The 27,897-nt window shown below is 45.0% G+C and overlaps 1 protein-coding gene across 4 annotated transcripts in view; it reads left to right on the plus strand.

Moving 5' to 3' along the window:
• The window catches only part of LOC139375387 (protein quaking-A-like), a 131,356-nt gene that overhangs the window by 18,019 nt on the left and 85,440 nt on the right, over window positions 1-27,897 (plus strand). For all 4 annotated transcript variants that reach the window (XR_011627788.1, XM_071117119.1, XM_071117121.1 and 1 more), the window contains exon 2: window positions 25,264-25,406. Coding sequence is in view for 3 of the 4 variants with exons in the window: in XM_071117119.1 (XP_070973220.1) it covers window positions 25,264-25,406 (143 nt within the window). In the remaining variant the exon portion in view is untranslated. The remainder of the gene's footprint in view (window positions 1-25,263; window positions 25,407-27,897) is intronic.

The following is a 27,897-nucleotide window of genomic DNA, read 5'->3' on the forward strand; positions in this document are numbered from 1 at the left end:
CATCCAGACAGACCAGCCTCTGCAGCTTCACCACTGACACACCAAATGGTCCTGCCCTCCTCTCCTTCCTCCCTTCCTCATCAGACACCAGCACTCTGAAGACGATCAATGCCTAAACACTTAAGTAGTCTCAGGAACTCCGTGATGGCTTTCCTGACTCTCTGCTGTCGGATCAGGGTGGACATTTTGTTTGCCTGTTGCTATGACATCCTGACCCACTTCTGCCATCCCTTTTGCCGAAACATGTGTTTCGGCCTGTAAGAGTTTGGCCCTGTGCCTTTTGGACCAGCCCAGCAAACAAACAGACCGAAACAGTGTCAGTCTGTTCTCAGGAGACACAGACTGGTGGTTTTGCGTACTAGGCTGACTGGGGAAGACCAGACAAAGATCTGAGGCTGGCTTTCGCTCTTACAGCCACTGTTGAGCAACAAGTTCTGGCATGTTCTGGTTATGACCGGTTCTACTAGAGTTGCACAGTTATGTCAGCTCCTAGTAGGCAGCATGTTATTATGTTTGTGAAGTGAACATTAAATTGCATGTGACTTCATGTGTTGAATATTCTCGCTACGAACAGAGTCCTAGGTTGTTGTCTAGGCACTCCATGCCCGTGGCATCATCACACATGAATGACGACCATTAAATTGCACAAGGGCAGTTTGTCGCTCTCCGGCTGTCCCCCTGGCCCGGGTGTAAAAGCTCCCTGTCTTGGCCTGACCTGATTTCCTGCTAATTAAAGCCAAAGGAATGCTTTCGTGCTTCCTCGTCTCTCACGCTTCCCACCAATTGAGGATGAAATAGTAAACAGACAAAGGAGCTAACCCTCTGCTCCTCTCGCCCCCTCACCACCACAGAGTCACAAGGCCTGCTTTCTACCTGCTGGACAAATGACAGCCCATTGCAAAGGCACAGATAAGAACGCCTCTGTCCGGCTCTATGGGGAAAAAGCCCAATCGACACTGTCAATACTTGCTCTGCTCCGTCCTTTTGAGTGATATTTTCTCTTTTGCTGCCTTTGTGGAGGCCGTTTGTAAGACTGCAGGTTGCAAGCGTCCTTCGATCAAGGGGGTGATGAAGGACCGGTTAAGGGGAAGTCTCTTTTTTTACTTTTTTTCTGTCTGGGCCAGGAATAGTTAGCCATCTATGACAGGCTTTTGGTTGTGGAGATTGTAGGATGACGTGAGGGCGGTTCATGCTTGGGGAGGAAGCAGGGCATTGGTTATCTGTTCTTGGCACATTAAGAGGGATGTTTCTTCCTTCCTCTTCTGACAGCGGGACCTTTCCTGTCATTGTTGTGTGGCTGTGGGGGTTATGCTGGCTTCCTGGTTCTGTATGAGAGAGACTGTTTCTCAAGTTTGTTTTCTGCCTGACACAAGCAATGAACGCAAAGCAACAGAGGCACAAATAACCTGCAGTCTACCTGGCTTTCAAGTTGATGTCATAACATTGATGACTCTTCTCTGACGTCTCGAGGAGTCTGGTTGTACTAGTTGACAGGAAGTGTCGCCCCTCCCCTACAGCCTTGCTGCTCTGCCCCGGCCAGCACTGGGAGGAAAGGCTTCCCCTGACTTACAAGCCTTCCAGTGAAAACAACTGGACCAAGGCTTCTGTCTGCCTCTGTCGATTCTCCTCAACAGACACACAATCAGACCAACATTCTGTTCCTTTTCTCCTGTTCTCACTATCTCATATCTTAGGATACTTACAGCAGATATCCTGTATTCTCCTCTAAAGCAGTCACACTGATGTGTGGGTGTGTGCCTGAGGCCAGACTGAATTAGGTGAGGGGGCGATGATGTGTTTGTGTCCTGCTGGATCAGCTGACACACTGAACGCGGTGAAGTGGGTTAACATAAACCAAGGGAGTGAGTCTGGAGAGTGGAGCACACAGTGCAGGTCTCACGTTTGTTTGTGAGCACAAATTCAGTGGCAGGTGGAATGGGTTCCCTTGATAATAAACAGTGAGTGTGTTTCGTGAGATTAATTCCCCAGTTTGAGTCAGTCTGTGTCGCGGCTCTGCACCCGTTTACAAGTTTGTCTCGACAGTGGCTGCCTGTGTTGGTTATTTTGTTATGCTGCTTAAAGGGTTTTCCCCCAACAGATGAATGGAAACAGTTTGACTGACACCTCTCCCCTGAAAGCTACTCTGTTAAATGACTACTGCAGCTCTTTCCAATCTAATGCCACATATCCTACCCTTTTTCGATGGGAGGAAATCAGCAGTAAAAGTTATCTTTTAAGATGTGTTTGCATTTGGGTGTATAAGAATGACTGACTAGTTCCGCTGAGCTGGTGAATTGTGTCGTTTGCAGAACTTGCTGAGTGGACCGTTAGCATTGGCATCAAGCTCTACCTCCCTTGTATTACTGTTATTCTATATGAATGTTGCCTATGGGAGGGACCCAATAGTGATGTCAAGGGCAGCGTGTATGTGTTTTGTGCGTGTCTTAGGCCTATTTTCCATTACCCAGTAATGGCGGCTTGTAGCGCAGAGGGCGATTGGGCTTCATAGCAAGTGATCACCCCAGGGTGTCTTCCTAAATCACTGACACGCAGAGAGTAATGAACACCTGCCCCCATGGCGGCCATTAAGAACGAGCCCATTATGCACTTAGCCGGCCCTCATGAGTACAAGGCGCTCTCGCCGTAGAACCCTCTCCGTGCGGGAAACGGGCCACTCCCATGCCTCATTGAGCTGATACCCCCCCACTGGCCCCAGCCCCATAAAGCAGTTCCACATCACATGTGGTCCCCTGTTCTGATTTTAGCTGCAGGGCGTAATGGCTCTGCAGACATCTGGAGACAGACTGTTCCCTCTTTAGTTTTCAGATGTGGTAATGGGCTCGGTACCGGTACTGGGAGGAGAGCTCGTCTTTAGGACCGCTCACACAAATGTCCAGGTTTGGGCCTTTTTGTTTTGCAAGAATTGGAGATCTGGCCAAAGCTCCTCCCCTGCGATGACTTGAGGCTAAAAATGTATCAAAATTGCTAAATTTGTTAAGTTCTCCTTTAGTCAATGGTCTCAGGCCTCTCCTACTCTCTGGCTGTCCAGTCAGACTTCCCCAGACACGCCAGGGTTAATCTCACTGCTCATTGTTTTTTTACCGACAGGATATAGGAAATAAAGACAGCAGCAGGCTGATTTTAGTCTGGAACTTCACACGGGCCCAGAGATTCACCAAAGCTGTGAGATCCAAATGTGTGGCAGTGTATTTCTCCAGTCGTCCTCTGTCTGTCTGTTTTCATTGTCTAATCGACACGCTAACTGGCTATGACACATCCTATTGAATTCGTCATGCTGCCGCAACCCATCGCCAATGCCAAGAGTCACGTTAAGCCACATCATGTTTGGCAGATTGTCTGCTGCTAGGCAACCTCAGAAGCACTGAGATGTTAATAAAGAACAGCTCTGTCTTCCATCACAACACCAACACACCGCATCTACCACAGCCACCACAAACCACTGGCTTACTGTCGGAATGCTTCCACTGGAAGGAGAGGAAGAAAAAGAAATTGAGATTTAAACTGTTTTTTTCCCCCAACGGGAAAGGCTAGCATCTCCAAAACAATTCAAGTTTGTTTAAATGGCTAGACACTATGTCCTGGTGTTATTTGTACAGTTTCTGCTCCTAGGTGATTTACCCCTCCGGTGATATTTCTGTGTGTTGTGTTCTGCCTCTCTGGAGAGCCATGGCTACAAACACTGAAGCCTCATTTAGTTAATTTTTTCCCACCAGTTCTGTTTATTTTCTGTATAGGCATGTGGTTTGGGGAGTCAGTAGAAATGATCCACATTGGACCTGCACAGTACACCGAACAGTCCAGTTTTCAGTGTGCAGTCTCTGCCGTTACATAAGCGTCTCAGCACCCGCTCATTATTGGCGACCATGGAGCGGAACGTGCTGCTTTTTGGACGTGATGCGTGTGTTCTCTACTCCAGGTGGGCTTTGTTCCTGTCCAGTTTTTTTGTGTGTGGTGTGTGTGTGTGTGTGTGTGTTGAACTAGTGGAAATCGTAGAACAGTCAAACCCAATTTGTGTGGTTGTGTATGTGGTCCTCCTTGGCTCACTCGGGCTCAGGAGAGAAGCGGAGGGAGGAGGCAGGGAGGAGGATTGAGAGGCCTTGTTACTCCAGTCATTTATTGAGTAGCCTATCTGCTCAAAGACCTGACTCCGGAGGTTTTTACTCTGACTGCTTAGGAGAATCCTGCGAACGTAAATCTCTCCCTGCTGGCCCAGGAAACTGCAGTGTCATGCATTTCACTGGCCGTTTAGTGCTTTCATTTAGTTTTAGGCCAGCAATTACATCGGACCCTGACTCAGGGATTGGGATAGGCTGGTCTGTGTGTAATAAAGTGTGGGTCTGAGAAGGTTGAGGCCTGCCTATCATTTGCCATCATCATCATCCGTCTCACACATCTTGCGCTATTTTTTGCAAGTGCCCTGATTTGAACATAATGGTGGTATCTATGCATCCTCATAGCTGGTATAAATCGAAGATGTTTTCTCCCTGTTGATGTTGAAAATGTGACGGCTTGTACAATTTTGGGGCATTTCAAACATTCACTATGGAACGCTCACGCGTGAACGGAACCATCTGCCTATAGACCGTTAAGTCGGATCATAGAGGGACAATGGCACTAAAGGTTTTAATCGACGAGACAGCTGTGGGTCCTTGATAAGAGCAGAAACGTTTTCATGGCTCTATCGTCCACATACTATATTTCTATTCACCTTCTTTAAGAACCCGTTCTCATGCCTTCCTGCCGCAAAGCCTTAACTGTTGAAGTGGAGTGTCGCTTTGGACCAAGTAGTCTGAATAAAAGGAAGGATTGCATTAAAGGCCAAATCCGTTCACTGCTGTGCTTTGTGATAGCTAAAGTGCGCCACTTCAAAGTGGAAAAAGTTGTACCTCGGCGAAGGCTCGTCTCAGCCACCATCACCGGTGTGTATTTCAGTAGCGGTCGTGTGCCGTCCTTGCCTCTCTCCCTCATCTGCTCTCGTCGCTTCTGTGTGCAGCGGGAGACATGAGGGGCTGGCCCTAGGGGCTCTGAGAGGGGCTGTCTCCGGGTGAGAGGGGCTGGCCCGGGGAACCAATGCCTCAGGGGCTGCCTCGGGTGAGAGGGGCTTTCTTGAGAGGGGCTTGAGAGGGGCTGCCTTGAGGGGGGCTGCCTCGGGTGAGAGGGGCTTACATTTCAGAGTAGAGGGGCTGGCCCGGGTGAGAGGGGCTGGCCCGGGTGAGGGGCTGGCCCGGGTGAGAGGGGCTGGCCCGGGTGAGGGGCTGGCCCGGGTGAGAGGGGCTGGCCCGGGTGAGAGGGCTCAGGTTTAATTGGCGTTGGGATCCTTGGTTCTCAGGTGCTGGGTATTAGGGGCTTTAATGCCCAGTAATCAGAGTTTTTAAAGCTGCTTTAGCCTGAGAAGCTGATCGTACCGCCTGGAAATACCACACACACAATCTACCATTATGGTTGAGACGCTTTCATATGGTTTAAATGGAATATCCTGATGTTTGACATTGATATATTGTGATGTGGAAGAATATGAATCTATTTGAACTTTACAAATCAACACTGCAGTTTTATCACTATCAAAATGTTGAAATTAAGTGACACAGATTATTTAATGATAATGTGACTATAATATTGTCTATAATTACAATTGCATAGTCTTTCATGAGCCTCAAAGTCTAAGCTGTGTGTCGGGGGGTCTACTAAGCAAACATATGGAAATGTTTTAAGATGGTCATACAATGGATCGTTTGGCGATTTTAGGATCCCTTTATTTAAAAAAGTTTAATATTATATTTGGCCATTACTAATAGCCCATAGAAATGCATCGAATAACGCATTCATAAATGGCAAAGACAGGGAATCATAAGGTTTTGAAGTGTCCTATATCAAGGAGGTAGACAGCTCAGGAAATATTGTTGTAGAAACACATTTAACCTCTTTATTTTTGTTGGCACAAAAGTACCTCCGTACTTCCATTCATTTGTAGGAGTTATCTTCAGACGAGTCCTATGACACTTGTGGGGGTCGTAGAGCAAAACGGAGAACATCGTTTTCATGAGTCTCGTCTTTCCCGAACTGTCGTATTAGTTTGTTGGCCAAACCGTTCGGCTGCTACAGATGTTTTCATGAGAAGACAGATTTTCAGGATGTCTCATACTTAGTCATGTAGTGTATGTAGACACCTGCTCGTCGAACATCTCATTCCAAAATCATGGGCATTAAAATGGAGTTGGTCACCCATTTGCTGCAATAACAGCCTCCTCTCTTCTGGGAAGGTTTTCCACTAGATGTTGGAACATAACTGAGGGGACTTGCTTCTATTCAGCCACAAAAGCATTAGTGAGGTTGGGCACTGATGTTAGACGATTAGGCCTGGCTCGCAGTCGGCGTTCCAATCCATCTCCAAAGGTCAGGGCTCTGTGCAGGCCAGTCAAGTTCTTCCACACTGATCTAGACAAACCATGGACTTCGCTTTGTGCATGGGGACATTGTCATGCTGAAACAGGACAGGGCCTTCCCCAAACTGTTGCCACAACTTTGGAAGCACAGAATCATCTAGAATGTCATTGTATGCTGTCCTTAACTGGAACTAAGGGGCCTAGCCCGAACCATGAAAAACATCCCCAGACCATTATTCCTCCTCCACCAAACTTTACAGTTGGCACTATCCATTTGGGCAGGTAGCCGTTCTCCTGGCATCCGCTGAACCCAGATTCGGACTGCCAGATGGTGAAGCGTGATTCATCATTCCAGAAAACTCGTTTCCACTGCTCCGGACTAACAGTTATTGTGCTGATGTTGTGTCCAGAGACAGTTTGGAACTTGTGCAACAGAGGACAGACGTATTTTACGTGCAGTGCAACGTGCTTCAGTACTCGGCAGTCCTGTTCTGTGAGCTTTTGTGGCCTACCACTTTGCGGCAGAGCCATTGTTGCTCCTAATGTTTCCACTTCAGAATACCGTCACTTACATTTGATCGGGGAAGCTCTTGCATGGCAGAAATTTGACAAACTGACTTGTTGGAAAGGATGACGGTGCCACGTTGAAAGTCACTGAGCTATTCAATAAGGCCATTCATTCTACTGCCAATTTGTCTATGGAGATTGCATGGCTGGGTGCTCAATCCTATACACCTGTCAGCAACGGGTGCGGCTGAAATATCAGAGTCCACATACTTTTGTGTGTTTTTAAAATGTTAACCTCTATTTAACCAGGCAAGTCGGTTAATAAGAACATATTCATATCTACAATGGCGTCCTACATCGGCCAAACGAGGACGACGATGGCCAATTGTGATACAGTTGTGACACCTCCAGCACTGAGGCCTCAGACCGCTGCGCCACTCGGGAGCACGGATTTGATAGTGTTTCTCATAGTGTGTGTGTGTATATATCTTAAACTGACAGATTTTTGATGGGGATTTATTTTATTACTTAAATTGATACACAGGTGAGTGAAACTAAATGTTTCGGCACAAAATTAATTTATATAAGAGGTCTCCCCAAAATATCACCCATACATTTCTCCTATTGTCTAGTGTGAGGGACATGCACGCACACCTGATGTGAGAGCTCAGGGAGGTCAGGAGGACAGCAGCTTCCAGTATGCTGCAGCAGGATGAGGACAAAGCAATTAAAACCTCCCAACGGAACTCTATTTTTAGATGTACTAATGATTGCCATGGGGTGGGTTCAATTAAAAAAAAAAAAGGTCTTTTTTTTTAAAGGTCATTTTCTGCAATTCAACAGATTTGGCCATGCCTTGCCATGCCTTACGTGTTTTCATGTGATATTTGAGTGACCCGAACACGACAACAAAATCAACCGAGCTATAAAAAAAACATTAGCTGACATGGGCCAGTTGATCTGGACATTGGACCGTATTCCAGGGTATTTGGGAAATGTCATGATGGTTTTTCATGTGTAGATACGTTTTAAGTTAATACCTGCAGGCAACATGTGTAATATGGTAGGAGATAAAGCAGATTGCGTTATTAATTTCACCTATCACATTATTTCACATTTATTAAGATTTTTGTAGTTCCCCAGTTGAGCCAGAAATGTGTTTGTTTGAAAACAGCACAGCGGGAGACGGCGAGAGCTGATGAGTTCATAGGTTTCTGTGTCTATCGGTGAGTCTCTGTTGTGCTGTGCACATGAGGTGAAGAAGTTACACTTTTATGTATTTCACTACTAAATGTTTGCCATCAGGTATCTTAGAATGGCTTTCTGCCAGAAGTCAGAGCTCTGGGTGAGTTGTCTCTACAGCTGCCATTTTTCTTTTTACCTGTGCTTCCGACTAGCGTTTTACATTTCTCCTCTGTTCCGTGTACACATGCTACTCTTCCTCTGTTCTTCTCTCCTCTGTTCTTCTCTCCTCTGTTCTTCTCTCCTCTGTTCCCTGTACACCTGCTGCTCTTCCTCTGTTCTTCTCTCCTCTGTTCTTCTCTCCTCTGTTCTGTATACACATGCTGCTCTTCCTCTGTTCTTCTCTCCTCTGTTCCGTGTACACATGCTGCTCTTCCTCTGTTCTTCTCTCCTCTGTTCCGTGTACACATGCTGCTCTTCCTCTGTTCCGTGTAAACATGCTGCTCTTCCTCTGTTCTTCTCTCCTCTGTTCCGTGTACACATGCTGCTCTTCCTCTCTCCTCTGTTCCGTGTACACATGCTGCTCTTCCTCTGTTCCGTGTAAACATGCTGCTCTTCCTCTGTTCTTCTCTCCTCTGTTCCGTGTACACATGCTGCTCTTCCTCTGTTCTTCTCTCCGCTGTTCCGTGTACACATGCTGCTCTTCCTCTGTTCTTCTCTCCTCTGTTCTTCTCTCCTCTGTTCCCTGTACACATGCTGCTCTTCCTCTGTTCTTCTCTCCTCTGTTCTTCTCTCCTCTGTTCCGTGTACACATGCTACTCTTCCTCTGTTCCGTGTAAACATGCTGCTCTTCCTCTGTTCTTCTCTCCTCTGTTCCGTGTACACATGCTGCTCTTCCTCTGTTCTTCTCTCCGCTGTTCTGTGTACACATGCTGCTCTTCCTCTGTTCTTCTCTCCTCTGTTCTGTATACACATGCTGCTCTTCCTCTGTTCTTCTCTCCTCTGTTCCGTATACACATGCTGCTCTTCCTCTGTTCCGTGTACACATGCTACTCTTCCTCTGTTCCGTGTAAACATGCTGCTCTTCCTCTGTTCTTCTCTCCTCTGTTCCGTATACACATGCTGCTCTTCCTCTGTTCTTCTCTCCTCTGTTCCGTATACACATGCTGCTCTTCCTCTGTTCTTCTCTCCTCTGTTCCGTATACACATGCTGCTCTTCCTCTGTTCCGTGTACACATGCTACTCTTCCTCTGTTCTGTGTACACATGCTGCTCTTCCTCTGTTCTTCTCTCCTCTGTTCTGTATACACATTCTGCTCTTCCTCTGTTCTTCTCTCCTCTGTTCCGTATACACATGCTGCTCTTCCTCTGTTCTTCTCTCCTCTGTTCCGTGTACACATGCTGCTCTTCCTCTGTTCTTCTCTCCTCTGTTCCGTGTACACATGCTGCTCTTCCTCTGTTCTTCTCTTCCTCTGTTCCGTGTACACATGCTACGCTTCCTCTGTTCCGTGTAAACATGCTGCTCTTCCTCTGTTCTTCTCTCCTCTGTTCCGTATACACATGCTGCTCTTCCTCTGTTCTGTGCACACGTGCTACTCTTCCTCTGTTCTTCTCTCCTCTGTTCCGTGTAAACATGCTGCTCTTCCTCTGTTCTTCTCTCCTCTGTTCCGTATACACATGCTGCTCTTCCTCTGTTCTTCTCTCCTCTGTTCCGTATACACATGCTGCTCTTCCTCTGTTCTTCTCTCCTCTGTTCCGTATACACATGCTGCTCTTCCTCTGTTCCGTGTACACATGCTACTCTTCCTCTGTTCTGTGTACACATGCTGCTCTTCCTCTGTTCTTCTCTCCTCTGTTCTGTATACACATGCTGCTCTTCCTCTGTTCTTCTCTCCTCTGTTCCATATACACATGCTGCTCTTCCTCTGTTCTTCTCTCCTCTTTTCCGTGTACACATGCTGCTCTTCCTCTGTTCTTCTCTCCTCTGTTCCGTGTACACATGCTGCTCTTCCTCTGTTCTTCTCTCCTCTGTTCCGTGTAAACATGCTGCTCTTCCTCTGTTCTTCTCTCCTCTGTTCCGTGTAAACATGCTGCTCTTCCTCTGTTCTTCTCTCCTCTGTTCCGTATACACATGCTGCTCTTCCTCTGTTCTTCTCTCCTCTGTTCCGTGTAAACATGCTGCTCTTCCTCTGTTCTTCTCTCCTCTGTTCCGTGTACACATGCTGCTCTTCCTCTGTTCTTCTCTCCTCTGTTCCGTGTAAACATGCTGCTCTTCCTCTGTTCTTCTCTCCTCTGTTCCGTATACACATGCTGCTCTTCCTCTGTTCTTCTCTCCTCTGTTCCGTGTAAACATGCTGCTCTTCCTCTGTTCTTCTCTCCTCTGTTCCGTGTAAACATGCTGCTCTTCCTCTGTTCTTCTCTCCTCTGTTCCGTATACACATGCTGCTCTTCCTCTGTTCTTCTCTCCTCTGTTCCGTGTAAACATGCTGCTCTTCCTCTGTTCTTCTCTCCTCTGTTCCGTATACACATGCTGCTCTTCCTCTGTTCTTCTCTCCTCTGTTCCGTGTAAACATGCTGCTCTTCCTCTGTTCTTCTCTCCGCTGTTCCGTGTACACATGCTACTCTTCCTCTGTTCTTCTCTCCTCTGTTCCGTGTACACATGCTACTCTTCCTCTGTTCTTCTCTCCTCTATTCCGTGTACACGTGCTGCTCTTCCTCTGTTCTTCTCTCCTCTGTTCCGTGTACACATTTTTTTAGTGTCTCCTTGTCCTTTGCCAGTAATACCGTAAAACACTAAGAGAAGGACGGTAGGGGAGTCTGGATACCGCCCAAGTTATAACTAGCTCTCTAAGGTCTGCAATGACTGACACAAGGAGGAAAACTGATGCACTACCCAATTTCAAAATTGCACCTTGTGCAATCAAATATTACAGCTTTCAAGAGTAAGTTTAAAGCCTGACTGAGTTGCTGAAATAATAAATGTTTATTTATTTTTGGGGCGGGTACTCTGTCCCCTGCACCCCCGTAGTTTGGGAACACTGAATTAGAGACATATGCTGCTTTGCAGTGTTTTTAACTGCTGCCTTATGTCATCATCTTTGCACCTCTGACAAATCATGCTCTCCTTCCCTCCCTCCTCCCTCCTCTCCTTAAGCTTTCCATGACTGAATCCTCCCTCTCCTGTCTCACCTTCCCTTTTACTCTTTCCATGACTGAATCCTCCCTCTCTTGTCTCACCTTCCCTTTTACTCTTTCCATGACTGAATCCTCCCTCTCCTGTCTCACCTTCCCTTTTACTCTTTCCATGACTGAATCCTCCCTCTCCTGTCTCACCTACCCTTTTACTCTTTCCATGACTGAATCCTCCCTCTCCTGTCTCACCTTCCCTTTTACTCTTTCCATGACTGAATCCTCCCTCTCCTGTCTCGCCTACCCTTTTACTCTTTCCATGACTGAATCCTCCCTCTCCTGTCTCACCTTCCCTTTTACTCTTTCCATGACTGAATCCTCCCTCTCCTGTCTCGCCTTCCCTTTTACTCTTTCCATGACTGAATCCTCCCTCTCCTGTCTCACCTTCCCTTTTAATCTTTCCATGACTGAATCCTCCCTCTCCTGTCTCGCCTTCCATTTTACTCTTTCCATGACTGAATCCTCCCTCTCCTGTCTCACCTACCCTTTTACTCTTTCCATGACTGAATCCTCCCTCTCCTGTCTCACCTACCCTTTTACTCTTTCCATGACTGAATCCTCCCTCTCCTGTCTCACCTACCCTTTTACTCTTTCCATGACTGAATCCTCCCTCTCCTGTCTCGCCTTCCCTTTTACTCTTTCCATGACTGAATCCTCCCTCTCCTGTCTCGCCTTCCCTTTTACTCTTTCCATGACTGAATCCTCCCTCTCCTGTCTCACCTACCCTTTTACTCTTTCCATGACTGAATCCTCCCTCTCCTGTCTCACCTACCCTTTTACTCTTTCCATGACTGAATCCTCCCTCTCCTGTCTCACCTACCCTTTTACTCTTTCCATGACTGAATCCTCCCTCTCCTGTCTCGCCTTCCCTTTTACTCTTTCCATGACTGAATCCTCCCTCTCCTGTCTCGCCTTCCCTTTTACTCTGTGACTAGACTGAATCCTCCCTCTCCTGTCTCACCTACCCTTTTACTCTTTCCATGACTGAATCCTCCCTCTCCTGTCTCGCCTTCCCTTTTACTCTGCGACTAGACTGAATCCTCCCTCTCCTGTCTCACCTACCCTTTTACTCTTTCCATGACTGAATCCTCCCTCTCCTGTCTCGCCTTCCCTTTTACTCTGCGACTAGACTGAATCCTCCCTCTCCTGTCTCACCTACCCTTTTACTCTTTCCATGACTGAATCCTCCCTCTCCTGTCTCACCTACCCTTTTACTCTTTCCATGACTGAATCCTCCCTCTCCTGTCTCACCTACCCTTTTACTCTTTCCATGACTGAATCCTCCCTCTCCTGTCTCGCCTTCCCTTTTACTCTTTCCATGACTGAATCCTCCCTCTCCTGTCTCACCTACCCTTTTACTCTTTCCATGACTGAATCCTCCCTCTCCTGTCTCGCCTTCCCTTTTAAGCTTTCCATGACTGAATCCTCCCTCTCCTGTCTCACCTACCCTTTTACTCTTTCCATGACTGAATCCTCCCTCTCCTGTCTCGCCTACTACGACTAGACTTGTGTTTTCACTGGGTCAATAGAGAGACTCTACTAGATGCTCAGAGTTCACATGTAAAGCACAGTCTATTTTTATTTCCATGTCTTTAGTCTGAGCCTCCTTTTCCTGGCTCTGCAAACCCCTGGGGAGAGAGGGGGAGAGAGGGAGGGGGGGGGGGGGGGGGGGGGGGGGGGTTAGGTTAATGTGTGGGTGAGAATGTGATCTCTTACTGCTGAGTGATGTGGGGAATTGGCCTACTAGGAACAAACGACAGCAGGGGGAGAAAAGCATCAGCGCCTGGCTCAATGAGCCGGGGAGGGATGGAGAAAGGACAGGAGGACTAAAGTAGACTGACAGTGTGGCACGCTAGCCGTCAGTCCCTTCAGGTGTGTGTGTGCCTGTCGTGTTGTCACTCTCTCCAGTACATGGGTTAGCAGTATAGCACTACCGCTGCCCCCTTTCTCCATAGGCCTCTGTGGTCCATGCTGCCTCATAGACTGATCAGACAGCTAACGTTCTACACAGCCCCCTCCAGCTCCTTCTTCACTCTCCTTTCGAGGTGGCTCTTTTCAGGCTCAATATAACATTTGAATGGAAGGCAGCCAGACGTAGACAGACAGTCCTTGTCTGAACCTGGGCTCGTTACATTTCCTGTCATTGTTGTGCGCCCACAAAATACTGCCTAAGGATTTAGTGCTACTTCTAGTCTGACTGGATTTTAGCTTTCGCTTGACCAGTTCTGTGTTGTCCTGCTCAGGGGAAGTGTTTTCAAACAGTCGGGAGGTTATGTAGGCATAGTTGTTGATGTCCTGGTCAGGCAGGATATTAGTCTGTTTGCTGTCATTCTAACTAGCCCTCCCTTGTCCTAATGCTGTTAAACCTCTCTCACTTGTTTGGTCTTAGACCTTTAACATTAGCTTCCCCTTCACAGTGGAAATAGATCTAGCCTTCACCGTAGCTCAAGAAGGGCAGTCTGCTCTGAGACCTGGGAGTGTGACATTTTCTTGGAACTGTGAACGAGAGAAGAAAAGTGGTAGAAGGCTAGAACACCCGAAGGCGGAGTGAGAGCTGAGGCCTAGGTAGTTTTGGAAGCAGCGAAAAGTCTCACGTCAAACGCTGTCAGGAGTCGTCTGTGTGTTCTCTCCATCACTGTGACTGTCTCAAGTCGACAGTGTTATTTAGTTCCCATCATATCAGGAGTCTGTGTGTTCTCTCCATCACTGTGACTGTCTCAAGTCGACAGTGTTATTTAGTTCCCGAGAGCAGACCTCTGATATCCCCTACTGTGTGTTAGGCACTAGGCACAACGGGGGGGGGGGGGGGGGGGTGAAGGAGGGAGACGTGGGGGTGAAAGAGGGAGGGAGACTTATTACTACCTGATTTAACCTTACAGACACGGGGTCAATAGTTTCTGATGGCACCGTACTAGCTAGTGTGGGTGTGCCTCTGTGTGGGTGTTAAACAGCACTGGAGAAACTCCTAGAGAAACTTGCAACAGCTGAATTTGCTCCATCACAGTTCTTCGAGTGCTACCCTCTGTAACTGCCAGCTTTTTCCTTTCCTTTCTCTTCCATTCCGACTGAATGTTCCTCTCAAAATCTCCTCTGCCGTTTGACTAGACACACGTCTCCAGGGTGGACAAAGACAAAGAATTTAATCGACATCGCCCAGGCAGGGGATCATTTTAGATGAGCCCTGCGTTTCAGAATAGACTTGGCGCGAGGATTTTGGCGCGAGGATTTTGGATGTTGTCAAATGGTGCACGTCTTGGGCTGGAGGCCCGGCCTCTCATTTTAATGTGACATTTTTGCAGGAAATTAAAAGAGAACGTTCTTGCCAGAGTAGAGGGAGGAATGTTACAATTTGTGTTGGATGGGTTGCCTGTTGCTAAGACTTTGAAACCTGTTGCCTGGCCCTCCTACAAGTCCCTTACCTTTTTAGTACTTCACCACCACTCTGTTCCCAGCCCAAGACGGTCCCCCCTGGTCCCCAGCCCGTCCCCCCTGGTCTCCAGCCCATCCCCCCTGGTCCCCAGCCCAAGATCGTGCTCAGTAGGTCACAATGTAGCTAAATAGTTTGCAACAGAAAAAATACAATTTAGGGTTTCTTATTGGATAGATTCAGATATGCCCCTCCTTGATGTCAGGTTTGTTCCATTTGGTTCCAAATGAACACTACCCAGATGTTATGATCTATAGGGGCCCAATACATTACACCATATATACAGTACCAGTCAAAAGTTTAGACACCTACTCATTCAAGGGTTTTTCTTTGTTACTATTTTCAACATTGTAGAATAATAGTGAACACATCAAAACTATGAAATTACACATATGGAACCCTGTAGTAACCCAAAGTGTTCAACAAATCAAAATATATATTTAGATTATTCAATGTAGCCACCCTTTGCCTTGATGCCAGCTTTGCACAGTCTTGGCATTCTCTCAACCAGCTTCACCTGGAATGCTTTTCCAGCAGTCTTGAAGGATGTGCTGATTACTTGTTGGCTGCTGTTCCTTCACTCTGTGGTTCAACACATCCCAAACCTTCTCAATTGGGTGGATTGTGGATTGTGGAGGTGTGCCTTGAATTCTAAATAAAGCACAGTGTCACCAGGAAAGCACCCCCACACATCACACCATCTCCTCCATGCTTCACGGTGGGAACCACACATGCGGAGATGATCCGTTTACCTACTCTGCGTCTTCCAAAGACACTGCGGTTGGAACCAAAAATCTCAAATTTGGACTCATCAGACCAAAAGGAAAGATTTTCACCGGTCTGTCATTTGCTCGTGTCTCTTGGCCCAAGCAAGTCTCTTCTTATTGGTGTCCTTTAGTATTGGTTTATTTGCATCAATTCAACCATGAAGGCCTGATTCACAGTCTCCTCTGATCTGTTGATGTGTCTGTTACTTGAACCCTATGAAGTATTTATTTGGGCTGCAATCTGAGGTGCAGATAACTCTAATGAACTTATCCTCTGCAGCAGAGGTAACTCTGGGTCTTCCTTTCCTGTGGTGGTCCTCATGAGAGCCAGTTTCACCATAGCGCTTGATGGTTTTTGCGACCGCACTTGAAGAAACTTTTGAAAGTTCTTCAAATGTTCCACATTGACTAGGGCGATATGATCAAAATATATCATATGGCGTTTTTCAAATTGTTGACGGTATTTTATGGTTTTGATTTAATAAAAGTTCTACATTTGCTTTGAGCAATACGTGACCCTAGTGTGGCAACACATACATACAGTGCCTTGCGAAAGTATTCGGCCCCCTTGAACTTTGCGACCTTTTGCCACATTTCAGGCTTCAAACATAAAGATATAAAACTGTATTTTTTTGTGAAGAATCAACAACAAGTGGGACACAATCATGAAGTGGAACGACATTTATTGAATATTTCAAACTTTTTTAACAAATCAAAAACTGAAAAATTGGGCGTGCAAAATTATTCAGCCCCCTTAAGTTAATACTTTGTAGCGCCACCTTTTGCTGCGATTACAGCTGTAAGTCACTTGGGGTATGTCTCTATCAGTTTTGCACATCGAGAGACTGAAATGTTTTCCCATTCCTCCTTGCAAAACAGCTCGAGCTCAGTGAGGTTGGATGGAGAGCATTTGTGAACAGCAGTTTTCAGTTCTTTCCACAGATTCTCGATTGGATTCAGGTCTGGACTTTGACTTGGCCATTCTAACACCTGGATATGTTTATTTTTGAACCATTCCATTGTAGATTTTGCTTTATGTTTTGGATCATTGTCTTGTTGGAAGACAAATCTCCGTCCCACTCTCAGGTCTTTTGCAGACTCCATCAGGTTTTCTTCCAGAATGGTCCTGTATTTGGCTCCATCCATCTTCCCATCAATTTTAACCATCTTCCCTGTCCCTGCTGAAGAAAAGCAGGCCCAGACCATGATGCTGCCACCACCATGTTTGACAGTGGGGATGGTGTGTTCAGCTGTGTTGCTTTTACGCCAAACATAACGTTTTGCATTGTTGCCAAAAAGTTCAATTTTGGTTTCATCTGACCAAAGCACCTTCTTCCACATGTTTGGTGTGTCTCCCAGGTGGCTTTTGGCAAACTTTAAATGACACTTTTTATGGATATCTTTAAGAAATGGCTTTCTTCTTGCCACTCTTCCATAAAGGCCAGATTTGTGCAATATACGACTGAGTCTCCCACCTCAGCTGTAGATCTCTGCAGTTCATCCAGAGTGATCATGGGCCTCTTGGCTGTATCTCTGATCAGTCTTCTCCTTGTATGAGCTGAAAGTTTAGAGGGACGGCCAGGTCTTGGTAGATTTGCAGTGGTCTGATACTCCTTCCATTTCAATATTATCGCTTGCACAGTGCTCCTTGGGATGTTTAAAGCTTGGGAAATCTTTTTGTATCCAAATCCGGCTTTAAACTTCTTCACAACAGTATCTTGGACCTGCCTGGTGTGTTCCTTGTTCTTCATGATGCTCTCTGCGCTTTTAACGGACCTCTGAGACTATCACAGTGCAGGTGCATTTATACGGAGACTTGATTACACACAGGTGGATTGTATTTATCATCATTAGTCATTTAGGTCAACATTGGATCATTCAGAGATCCTCACTGAACTTCTGGAGAGAGTTTGCTGCACTGAAAGTAAAGGGGCTGAATAATTTTGCACGCCCAATTTTTCAGTTTTTGATTTGTTAAAAAAGTTTGAAATATCCAATAAATGTCGTTCCACTTCATGATTGTGTCCCACTTGTTGTTGATTCTTCACAAAAAAATACAGTTTTATGTTTGAAGCCTGAAATGTGGCAAAAGGTCGTAAAGTTCAAGGGGGCCGAATACTTTCGCAAGGCACTGTATATATTTTAAATTATTTCAATGGATCTTTCTTCATTTTGATTGTTTTATACTGTTCAACTTCAACCTAAAATCATTTCCTGCATTTCTGTCAATTTCTGCATTTCCTGCACTCATTTGAGAATATTTTTAACCAAATGTTGTGATTTAGATTAAAACACTTGGGTGAACTTTTGGAACTTTTGGAATCATGGAAATAGAATGTTTATTGTAATTCTATAGTTAGAATATAAATAAAGGCGGGCACTTTGAATACAGTGTTTGACATGATAACGAATGAAAATGCCATTGACCAATTATTGCGACAGGGTAGGAAAACTGACCATCTTACCCATCCCGACTTTGGCCATGTCATTTACAAAATAGCCCCCAAAACTCTACTCAGCAAACTGGATGCAGTCTATCACAGTGCCATCCGTTTTGTCACCACAGCCCCATATACTACCCACCACTGCGACCTGTACGCTCTCGTTGGCTGGCCCTCGCTTCATATTCATAGCCAAACCCACTGGCTCCAGGTAATCTACAAGACCCTGCTAGGTAAAGTCCCCCCTTATCTCAGCTCGCTGGTCACCATAGCAGCACCCACCTGTAGCACGCGCTCCAGCAGGTATATCTCACTTGTCACCCCCAAAGCCAATTCCTCCTTTGGTCGCCTCTCCTTCCAGTTCTCTGCTGCCAATGACTGGAACGAACTACAAAAATCTCAAACTGGAAACACTTATCTCCCTCACCAGCTTTAACCTGTTGCGACGACCAAACCCGGATCCGGGATTCTATTTCTATTTCTATTCTATAAGCTCATTACCATAACGCAACGTTTCAACTATTCATGAAAATCGCAACTGAAATGAAATAAATATGCTATCTCTCAAGCTTAGCCTTTTGTTAACAACACTGTAATCTCAGATTTTCAAAATATGCTTTTCAACCATAGGAAAACAATCATTTGTGTAACAGTAGCTAGCTAGCGTAGCATTTAGCGTTAGCATTAGCGTTAGCATTTAGCAGGCAACTATCACAAAAACAAGTAAAGCCTTCAAATAAAATAACTTACCTTTGAAGAACTTCTGATGTTTTCAATGAGGAGACTCTCAGTTAGATAGCAGATGCTCAGTTTTTCCAAAAAGATTCTTTGTGTATTAGAAATAGCTCCGTTTTGTACATCACATTTGGCTACAAAAAAAAAAACGAAAATTCAGCCCTCAAAACGCGAACTTTTTTCCAAATTAACTCCATAATATCGACTGAAACATGGCAAACGTGGTTTAGAATCAATCCTCAAGGTGTTTTTCCACATATCTCTTCGGTGATATATCCTTTGTGGAAGCCTGGTTTCTCCTTGCTCTCAAATGGAAAAATAATTGCACCTGGCTTTGCGCTCCAATTTCGACGCAGGGACACCAGGCGGACACTTGGAAAATGTAGCCTCTTATGGTCAATCTTCCAATGATATGCCTACAAATACGTCACAATGCTGCAAACACCTTGGGGAAACGACAGAAAGTGTAGGCTCATTCCTTGCGCAATCACAGCCATATAAGGAGACAATGGAAAACAGAGCTTCAGAGATTCTGCTCATTTCCTGGTTGACGTATCATCTTGGTTTCGCCTGTAGAGTTCTGGGGCACTTACAGACAATATCTTTGCAGATTCTGAAACTTCAGAGTGTTTTCTTTCCAAAACGGTCAATAATATGCATAGTCGAGCATCTTTTCGTGACAAAATATTGCACTTAAAACGGGAACGTTTTTTATCCAAAAATGAAATAGCGCCCCTAGAGATCCAAGAGGTTAAGCACCAGCTGTCAGAGCAGCTCACAGATCACTGCATCTGTACATAGCCCATCTATAAATAGCCCAAACAACTACCTCTTCCCCTACTGTATTTATTTATTTTGCTCCTTTGCACCCCAGTAGTTCTACTTTGCACACTCATCTACTGTCAAATCAACCATTCCAGTGTTTAATTGCTACATTGTATTTACTTCGCCACCATGGCCTATGTATTGCCTTTACCTCTCTTATCTCGTTTGCTCACATTGTATATAGACTTATTTTTCTACTGTATTATTGACTGTATGTTTGTTTTACTCCATGTGTAACTCTGTTATTATATGTGTCAACTGCTTTGCTTTCTTTATCTTGGCCAGGTCGCAAGTGATGTGTAGTGTTTCCTATGGGACCCTATAATCTTTGGCTACATTAAATCTGTATTCATATAGCCAACATATTCATGCTTTGCCTATTCCTCTTTGATATAGAAGATACTGTTGCACAAACAACATGCTGATTTTGAAGCCTCCCCCAGTACCTGTATTAGCCAGCTATGTTTGCTCTGACTCAGTACTTTTATTAGCTAGCCAGCTAACTAGAGATTAGCATTAGTGGCTAACATGATTTAGCTCAACTTGCTAAGAAAATACAAACTAGATTGCTGCAGATGTAAGAAACACTAACTAATATTGTAATTATAGAACGCTCGTTGTGATCAAAGTGAAAACAACATCGTTGTCATCAACATTGTTGCATGTGCTGCATTGACCATGCAGACGGAACGAAAGTGTCTCGTGGTCAAGCAACAACAACATGCGCTCTTTGAGTGACGGGGGGCGGGCTAGGTCTGTGTGGAAAGTGGCGTAGAGAGAGAGAGAGAGATGACTCAAGTAGCAGAGTAAACTATAAAAATGGACGTTACACAAGGCGTGTCACATTTAACAAGCAAAACATTAAAATACCGTTAGATGGTAAAGTAAAAACTCAAATGCATAAATACGTGTGTGTGTGTCTGTGTGTGTGTGTAGTAAATTACGGTATACCGCCCAGCACTAACATTGACTGACCTTCATGTCATACAGTAGTGATGGACTGTCGTTTTCTCTTTGCTTATTTCAGCTGTTCTTGCCGTAATATGGACTTGGTCTTTTACCAAATAGGGCTGTCTTTTGTAAATCACCCCTACCTTGTCACATCACACCGGATTGACTTATGAAGAAAATCAATTCCACAAATTAACTTTAAACAAGGCGCACTTGTTAATTGAAATGCATTCCAGGTGACTACCTCATGAAGCTGGTTGAGAGAATGCCAAGTGTGCAAAGCTGTCAAGGCAAAGGGTGGCTACTTTTGAAGAATCTCAAATTTAAACTATATTTTTGTTATTACATGATTCCATATGTGTTATTTCATAGTTTTGATGTCTTCACTATTATTCTACAATGTAGAAAATAAAGAAAAAAATAAAAATAAAAATAAAAAATAAAGATAAAAATAAAGAAACTCTTGAATGAGTAGGTGTCAACTTGACTGGTACTGTATGTATTATATGTATACTGAATCCCTTCCTCACTCCAACACATCTGGGAGACAATTGGACAGTTCAACTAAGGCCAGGCCAATGATTAATTGTTCAACATTGAACTGCTGATTTCATTTGGCCTGACCTAAGAAGCTGTCCTCCTTCCAGGGAGGGACCTAGCCACTTCAGTTCCGCCTCCCCCATTAATATATCGACAGATGAATAGATTCTTCACAAAGTCATGCTAATGGGGAGGAGTGATGTGATCTCAGCGGTCTGACCTGGGCCGGCACACTCTGTGACCCATGGAGGAGTGAAGTTTATGTTGTAATGAAGGTTGGGTTAGGTAGGTGTGTGTGTGTGTGTGTGTGTGTGTGTGTGTGTGTGTGTGTGTGTATTCAGCCCCACCCTGTGCATCCCCCAGATGCTATCCACTGTAGAGATTCTACCCAGCTGCATGCCAGATGTGCTAACCGCATTTGATTGTGTGTGTGTTAAACCTCATCCATTACAACCTGTCAGTCCCTTGTCGGGATAAAAATGAAAACATAACAAAATAGAAGTTGGTGCACTCGTCTGTGGTTTTTGGTGTTAGCAGTGAAGGTTAGTTATGCTGTAGAGGTGATTTCCCTCCCCTGTCATTCGGGGTCAGGTATTGACATAGAGTATTCTCATGCAGAGGCTTAAATAGAAGCCCTGTCTTTTTGAGGCCCACCCCAGATAGGTTTCCTTCCACCCCTCTCCCTCAGATGACCTCTGTTCCCTCAGCCTTCAGGGGAAGAGACGGAGTACGGACCTGCTCTGAAGGATTTTACTGTCTGGTGTGAGTCATCACATCTAATATTGAATACATAAAAAAACAAAGGACTTAGAACACTACCATGAACACACCATCACTGATAAAAGGTGAGCTCGTTCCAATAGTGGAGGAGTACAAATACCTTGGGCTAGTCATTGACAGCAAGCTGTCCTGGGATCACTGTACTGGTGCTATTTTTAAGAAAGACCAACGGACTATATTTCCTGCACTTTTTATTGTTGATCTAACCAGCATGGTTCTCTATTATAAATGGTTAATTGAGAGCATTCTGTCCTACTGCTTGACCCGCTGGTTTGGGAATATCAAGGTTGCACAGAAAAATATGTTTGACAAGGGTCAGCAATAGCAAGAACTATCATCTCTCTACCTGGGTAGAGCCCTCCAGAAGGCTAATGAAATAGTGGGTGACTCTTCCCTGACACTCCACCCTGAATTCCAGCTCCTTCCCTCTGGACACAGGTACAGACACCCCCCCCCCCCCCCCCAAAAAAAAATAGGGCCAAGTTCTCTTTTATTCTAAATGCAGTTCTGCAACTTAACAATATGTTGCACCAATATCAGTTAGCACTTACACTATGACACTGCACTCTGCCTATTTTTCTCCTTTGCTATTTATTATACATGTGTAGATGTTATGTTTTATGACTGCTGCAAGATTCATTGCCTCTGAGGACATTAAAGTTTTCTGAATCAGCCTCAGCATTTGTTGTGATTTCAAGGCTCTCCCTCACCTCCATTGGTCGGAAATGAACTCTCTGTTCTGCTAAACCGCCTACCAAGGTGCTGTTTTGGATTTGACCTCAACATTTTATTGGGGCAATAAGAAGGGTGGTTGGGGCCCAATGGAGAAGTGTGTGTCAGTGGACGTTGGAAGAGTGGTCATGCTGCTTTCCAATGGTTGTCCATAAAGCCTGACCGATATGGGATTTTAGAATGTAAATATTCACAAACAGATGATATATCTGCCTGTTTTTTTATGGAAAAACTGTTACTTTAGTGAAAGGAGGATAAACTGTTTTGATTCAAGAAAAAATGTGCCTAGGCTCTGAAGACTGAGCTGCCACATACTAACCAGCTGAAAAACAACGACAGGACACATTTTCAATGAATTGGTTTTTAGCTGTGTTTTCATCGATTTGTAGGGGCTTTAGCCACTGAATTCTGATAGTTGTTACTTGAAAGTAAAAACATCAATCACAAAATTCGCTGCTGGCACAGCGCTGTCTCTCGCCACAAGCGTTGCACCAGTGAACAGTCTTTGTGTCCCTACCTCATTCAAGTTGACACTTAATGGTTACCGTAAATGTTTAGCGTAGGGACATTCCAAGGATCCTGGATTAGCACTGATTCTCAGTGAACGGTGTCAAGTACGCTCACACAGCTACCCAGCTAGCACAGTGGATCTGGGCCCATTCCGGCTGAGAGTCGGGGCACTCGGCTGATTAGGCAGTATTACTTATGGCTAGAATGTGGGGATTGAGCTCGGGCCGATTCCGGTGAGAGTTATCTGGCCCGAATGTATTTCTTGGGCTGCTTTATATAATTAACATTTCATTATTTATTTTTCCATATTTTATCATTGTTTCCGTGCTCAAGAAATACAATTAACATTTACATAATTCTTTAAGAGTCCTGTTTTAAGTAGTATTTTTTACTTTGTGCAAGGCAATTAATAAGCATTAACTTTGGATGGAGCCTCCCGAGTGGCGCAGCGGTCTAAGACATTGAAACTGGCTTGCTCCAGATGCTGGTTCGATACCCGTGCTGGCCGCAACCGGGAGACCCATGAGGCGCCACACAATTAGTCCAGTGTCGTTAGAGGAGGGTTTGGCCTGGGATTTCCTAGTCCCATTGCGCTGTAGCGACTCCTGTGGCGGGCGTGAATGCAGTCACCAGGTGTACGGTGTTTCCTTTTTTTGGTGGATGAGTATAATTTGTATGCCTAAAATGTATAATTGTAAAATTTTAAATGACTAAATCTGGTCATTTTGTTGACATTTATTTAAATTTGCATCGGTCTTCTGGGAGGATTCTGGGAAGATTCCGGCAAAGTCGTCTGAATTCCGGTAGACGAAAACGACCCGACGTGTTTGGGCCGATTCTGGGCTGTCATTCATTTTGATTCAGGGCCGCTTCAATCAGTTCCCCTGGAAGAGGGCCGCTTCTGGTCAGATTCCTCATTGCTAGCTGGGTAGTTTGCTGGCTAGCTAGCTAGCTAGCTAGCAGTCGTCATGGAAATGAGTCTGGTGAAACTTGAATTTGGACCAGTCCCTGACAATGAAACCCACACATCAAAATGTAACTATGAGCGCTACTTCGTAACTTCCTATGTTTTTTTTTAGTGTCTCTGAAAACATTTGAATGACAGAGCTTGAGGAATACCCTTCACAAAGAGCAAATATAATATCACTAAAGGCCGGTAACGTTAAAGTTACTACAGAATGGAATGTTCTTAGCATGATGCTTGCTTTACATTTAGGCATAGCGTCCATTGTTTGTCCCGACACTTGACACCCTACCATGGCAGGGTAGCCTAGTGGTTAGAGCATTGGACTAGTAACCGAAAGGTTGCAAGTTCGAATCCCCGAGCTGACAAGGTACAAATCTGTCATTCTGCCCCTGAACAAGGCAGTTAACCCACTGTTCCTAGGCCATCATCGAAAATAAGAATTTGTTCTTAATTGACTTGACTTAATTGACTAGTTAAATAAAGGTAAAATAAAAATAAAAAAACACTTGACACCATGACACTTCTCATGGCCAGTGTGCATCTTTTGGCACTATTGAGCTGGTAAGCTTCTATCTACTCGGCGCTCACATAGAAGTAGTAACCGTTAGTAGTAGTTCTCTCCTCCGACTGGTGTAGTTGCGTTGGGGGATAGTGTCCCGTCTTGCTGTAGCGCCAAGGCAAGATAGACTTATAGCCATGTAAATAATAATTATATTGGATCTTAAAGCTGTCCTTTTTGGTGGATTAAACGCGGGTACGAATGCATCTGGAAAAGACTTATCGGTCTATTTTTAAAATATATCTTTTTATATATGAACTCCTTGTCTCAACACGCCCCCTAGAGGTCAACTGACTGCATTGTCTCGTCTGTTTTATCTGACAGGCGGATCTGAGCTGAACGATTAGCTCGCTCCCACTGTCCTATGCTGCCCCAACACACTTTAACTAGACCAGCCACCACCGACCACCTCGACGCACGGCTGTGGCCAGAATGAATCAGTTGGACGGGCGTTTCATTTCCCGTTATTTATTTATTTATTTTCCACATGACCTCCTGTTTGCATTCTGTTAATGGGTGTTATGATAAAGACCATAGGCGGTTCATGAGTTTCAAGTTTGGGGAAGCTTACAGTTGATCCTACCATGTCTACCCATCTGTGTGCCATTTCACTCCGATTCGTACCCATTTGCTTAGTTTTGTGTCCGTTGTCTTGACTTTTCCATAGCCTTTCAAGTGTGTTTTTTGTTGTTGTTGTGGGTAATTGTGCATCCACTCCTCTAACCGTGTCTGTGCTGGTGTGTTTCAGAGATCAACAGAGTGAGGAAAGACATGTACAACGACACAGCCAACGGACCTATAGAAAAACAGCCTCTGGAATTACCCGAGGCCCTGGGGCCAATCATTCATCTGCAGGAGAAGCTCTTTGTGCCTCTAAAAGAGTACCCTGACGTAAGCCATGTCTCTCACACACACACACACACACACACACACATCTGCGTAGATGTTTATATATCACACACGCGCACACAGGCTCCTTGTTACATTCAGATTTAAGCCTGTCAGTTGTCTCTACCACCAAGTTCACCTTGTCCTTGCCTGTGATGACAAGGCGTCAGCGGTTTGATGGCCCTGCTCAAACAAATAGCCCATAATGTACCTAGTCAATCAGGAGCTATAGAGAGCTATCCTTGAACTCCTTTTCTCTGGTGTCTCTCTCTCTCTCTTCCGCTCTCCATATCCCACATGCAGAGGGGGGAGGACAGGAGGGGGGGGGGGGGGTAATGGTAGTTTATAGCTAGCCTTACATTGTCACTGAAGGCCAAAGGAGTCCTCACGCCCTCTCCCTCGGTCCCTATTTTCTCCCTACTATTCCTTGTTATCAAACAGAATAACATTGAAACCTGCTGCACTGCACAGCATTGAAACCTACTGCACAGCATTGAAACCTGCTGCACTGCACTGCACTGCATTGAAACCTGCTGCACTGCACTGCACTGAAACATGCTTTACTGCATTGAAACATGCTTTGCTGCACTGCACTGCATTGAAACATGCTTTGCTGCACTGCACTGCATTGAAACCTGCTTTACTGCACTGCGCTGCACTGAAACCTGCTTTACTGCATTGAAACCTGCTTTACTGCACTGCACTGCATTGAAACCTGCTTTACTGCACTGCACTGCATTGAAACCTGCTTTACTGCACTGCACTGCATTGAAACCTGCTTTGCTGCACAGAAATAAAATTAAACTTTGTCACATGCGCTGAATACAAGTGTAGACCTTACCGTTAAATGCATTGAAACCTGTTTTAGCACACAGAATAGCATTGAAAGCTACTTTAGCACACAGAATAGCATTGAAAGCTACTTTAGCACACAGAATAGCATTGAAAGTTACTTTAGCACACAGAATAGCATTGAAAGTTGTTTTAGCACACAGAATAGCATTGAAAGCTACTTTAGCACACAGAATAGCATTGAAAGCTACTTTAGCACAGATAATAGCATTGAAATCTACTTTAGCACACAGAATAGCATTGAAAGCTACTTTAGTACACAGAATAGCATTGAAAGCTACTTTAGCACACAGAATAGCATTGAAAGCTACTTAGGACACAGAATAGCATTGAAAGTTGTTTTAGCACACAGAATAGCATTGAAAGCTACTTTAGCACACAGAATAGCATTGAAAGTTGTTTTAGCACACAGAATAGCATTGAAATCTACTTTAGCACACAGAATAGCATTGAAAGCTACTTTAGCACACAGAATAGCATTGAAAGCTACTTTAGCACACAGCATAGCATTGAAAGCTACTTTAGCACACAGAATAGCATTGAAAGCTACTTTAGTACACAGAATAGCCTTGAAAGCTACTTTAGCACACAGAATAGCATTGAAAGCTACTTTAGCACACAGAATAGCATTGAAAGCTACTTTAGCACACAGAATAGCATTGAAAGCTACTTTAGCACACAGAATAGCATTGAAAGCTACTTTAGCACACAGAATAGCATTGAAAGCTACTTTAGCACACAGAATAGCATTGAAAGCTACTTTAGCACACAGAATAGCATTGAAAGCTACTTTAGCACACAGAATAGCATTGAAAGCTACTTTAGCACACAGAATAGCATTGAAAGCTACTTTAGCACACAGAATAGCATTGAAAGCTACTTTAGCACACAGAATAGCATTGAAAGCTACTTTAGCACACAGAATAGCCTTGAAAGCTACTTTAGCACACAGAATAGCATTGAAAGCTACTTTAGCACACAGAATAGCATTGAAAGCTACTTTAGCACACAGAATAGCATTGAAAGCTACTTTAGCACACAGAATAGCATTGCACTCTAATTGAATACTACAAATTTGCTCCACCAGTGGTGGTATCATTGAATGTGTATTCTACTCTGTTTCCACCCGGCTAAATGAAGTGCCTCCAGAAGGAAAACAGGATGCTACCGGCTGTTTAGGATTTAGTTTCCCAAAAGGGTGGAGGAGCAGGTGGGGAGGGAAGGGAGAGGGACGGTGTTGAAAACAACCTTTCCAAAAATACACAGGGAGGTGGAAAATAGAAGGCTCACCACTCAACTCCCTGAATGGCTCTTGAAAGCATCCAGAGTTAAGACTGGACTAGACTGGACGGAGAGGGTTGTGGCTGTATAGAGTAAGTACACTGCAAGGACACTGAGAGGCCTGGGTAGGAGCACAGACGGATGCTGTCAATTCTATCTGTAGAGATCAGGGGAGGTTATAGGATAGAGTATTTGCCTTGGGGGTTGGGGCCATGGTATTGATGAAGGAGAATGTGTGTACACAGTGTGTGAGGAGTTTGGGGAGTTTTTCCGGGTGGGTGGGAAGGGCACCAGTTCCCACCAGCCCAGTCCAGCCAGTCTACCCAGTCCAGCCAGTCCACCCAGTCCAGCCAGTCCACCC

The sequence above is a fragment of the Oncorhynchus clarkii genome, chromosome 19 (genome assembly GCF_045791955.1).
Source record: "Oncorhynchus clarkii lewisi isolate Uvic-CL-2024 chromosome 19, UVic_Ocla_1.0, whole genome shotgun sequence".
Classification (NCBI taxonomy): Eukaryota; Metazoa; Chordata; class Actinopteri; order Salmoniformes; family Salmonidae; genus Oncorhynchus; species Oncorhynchus clarkii.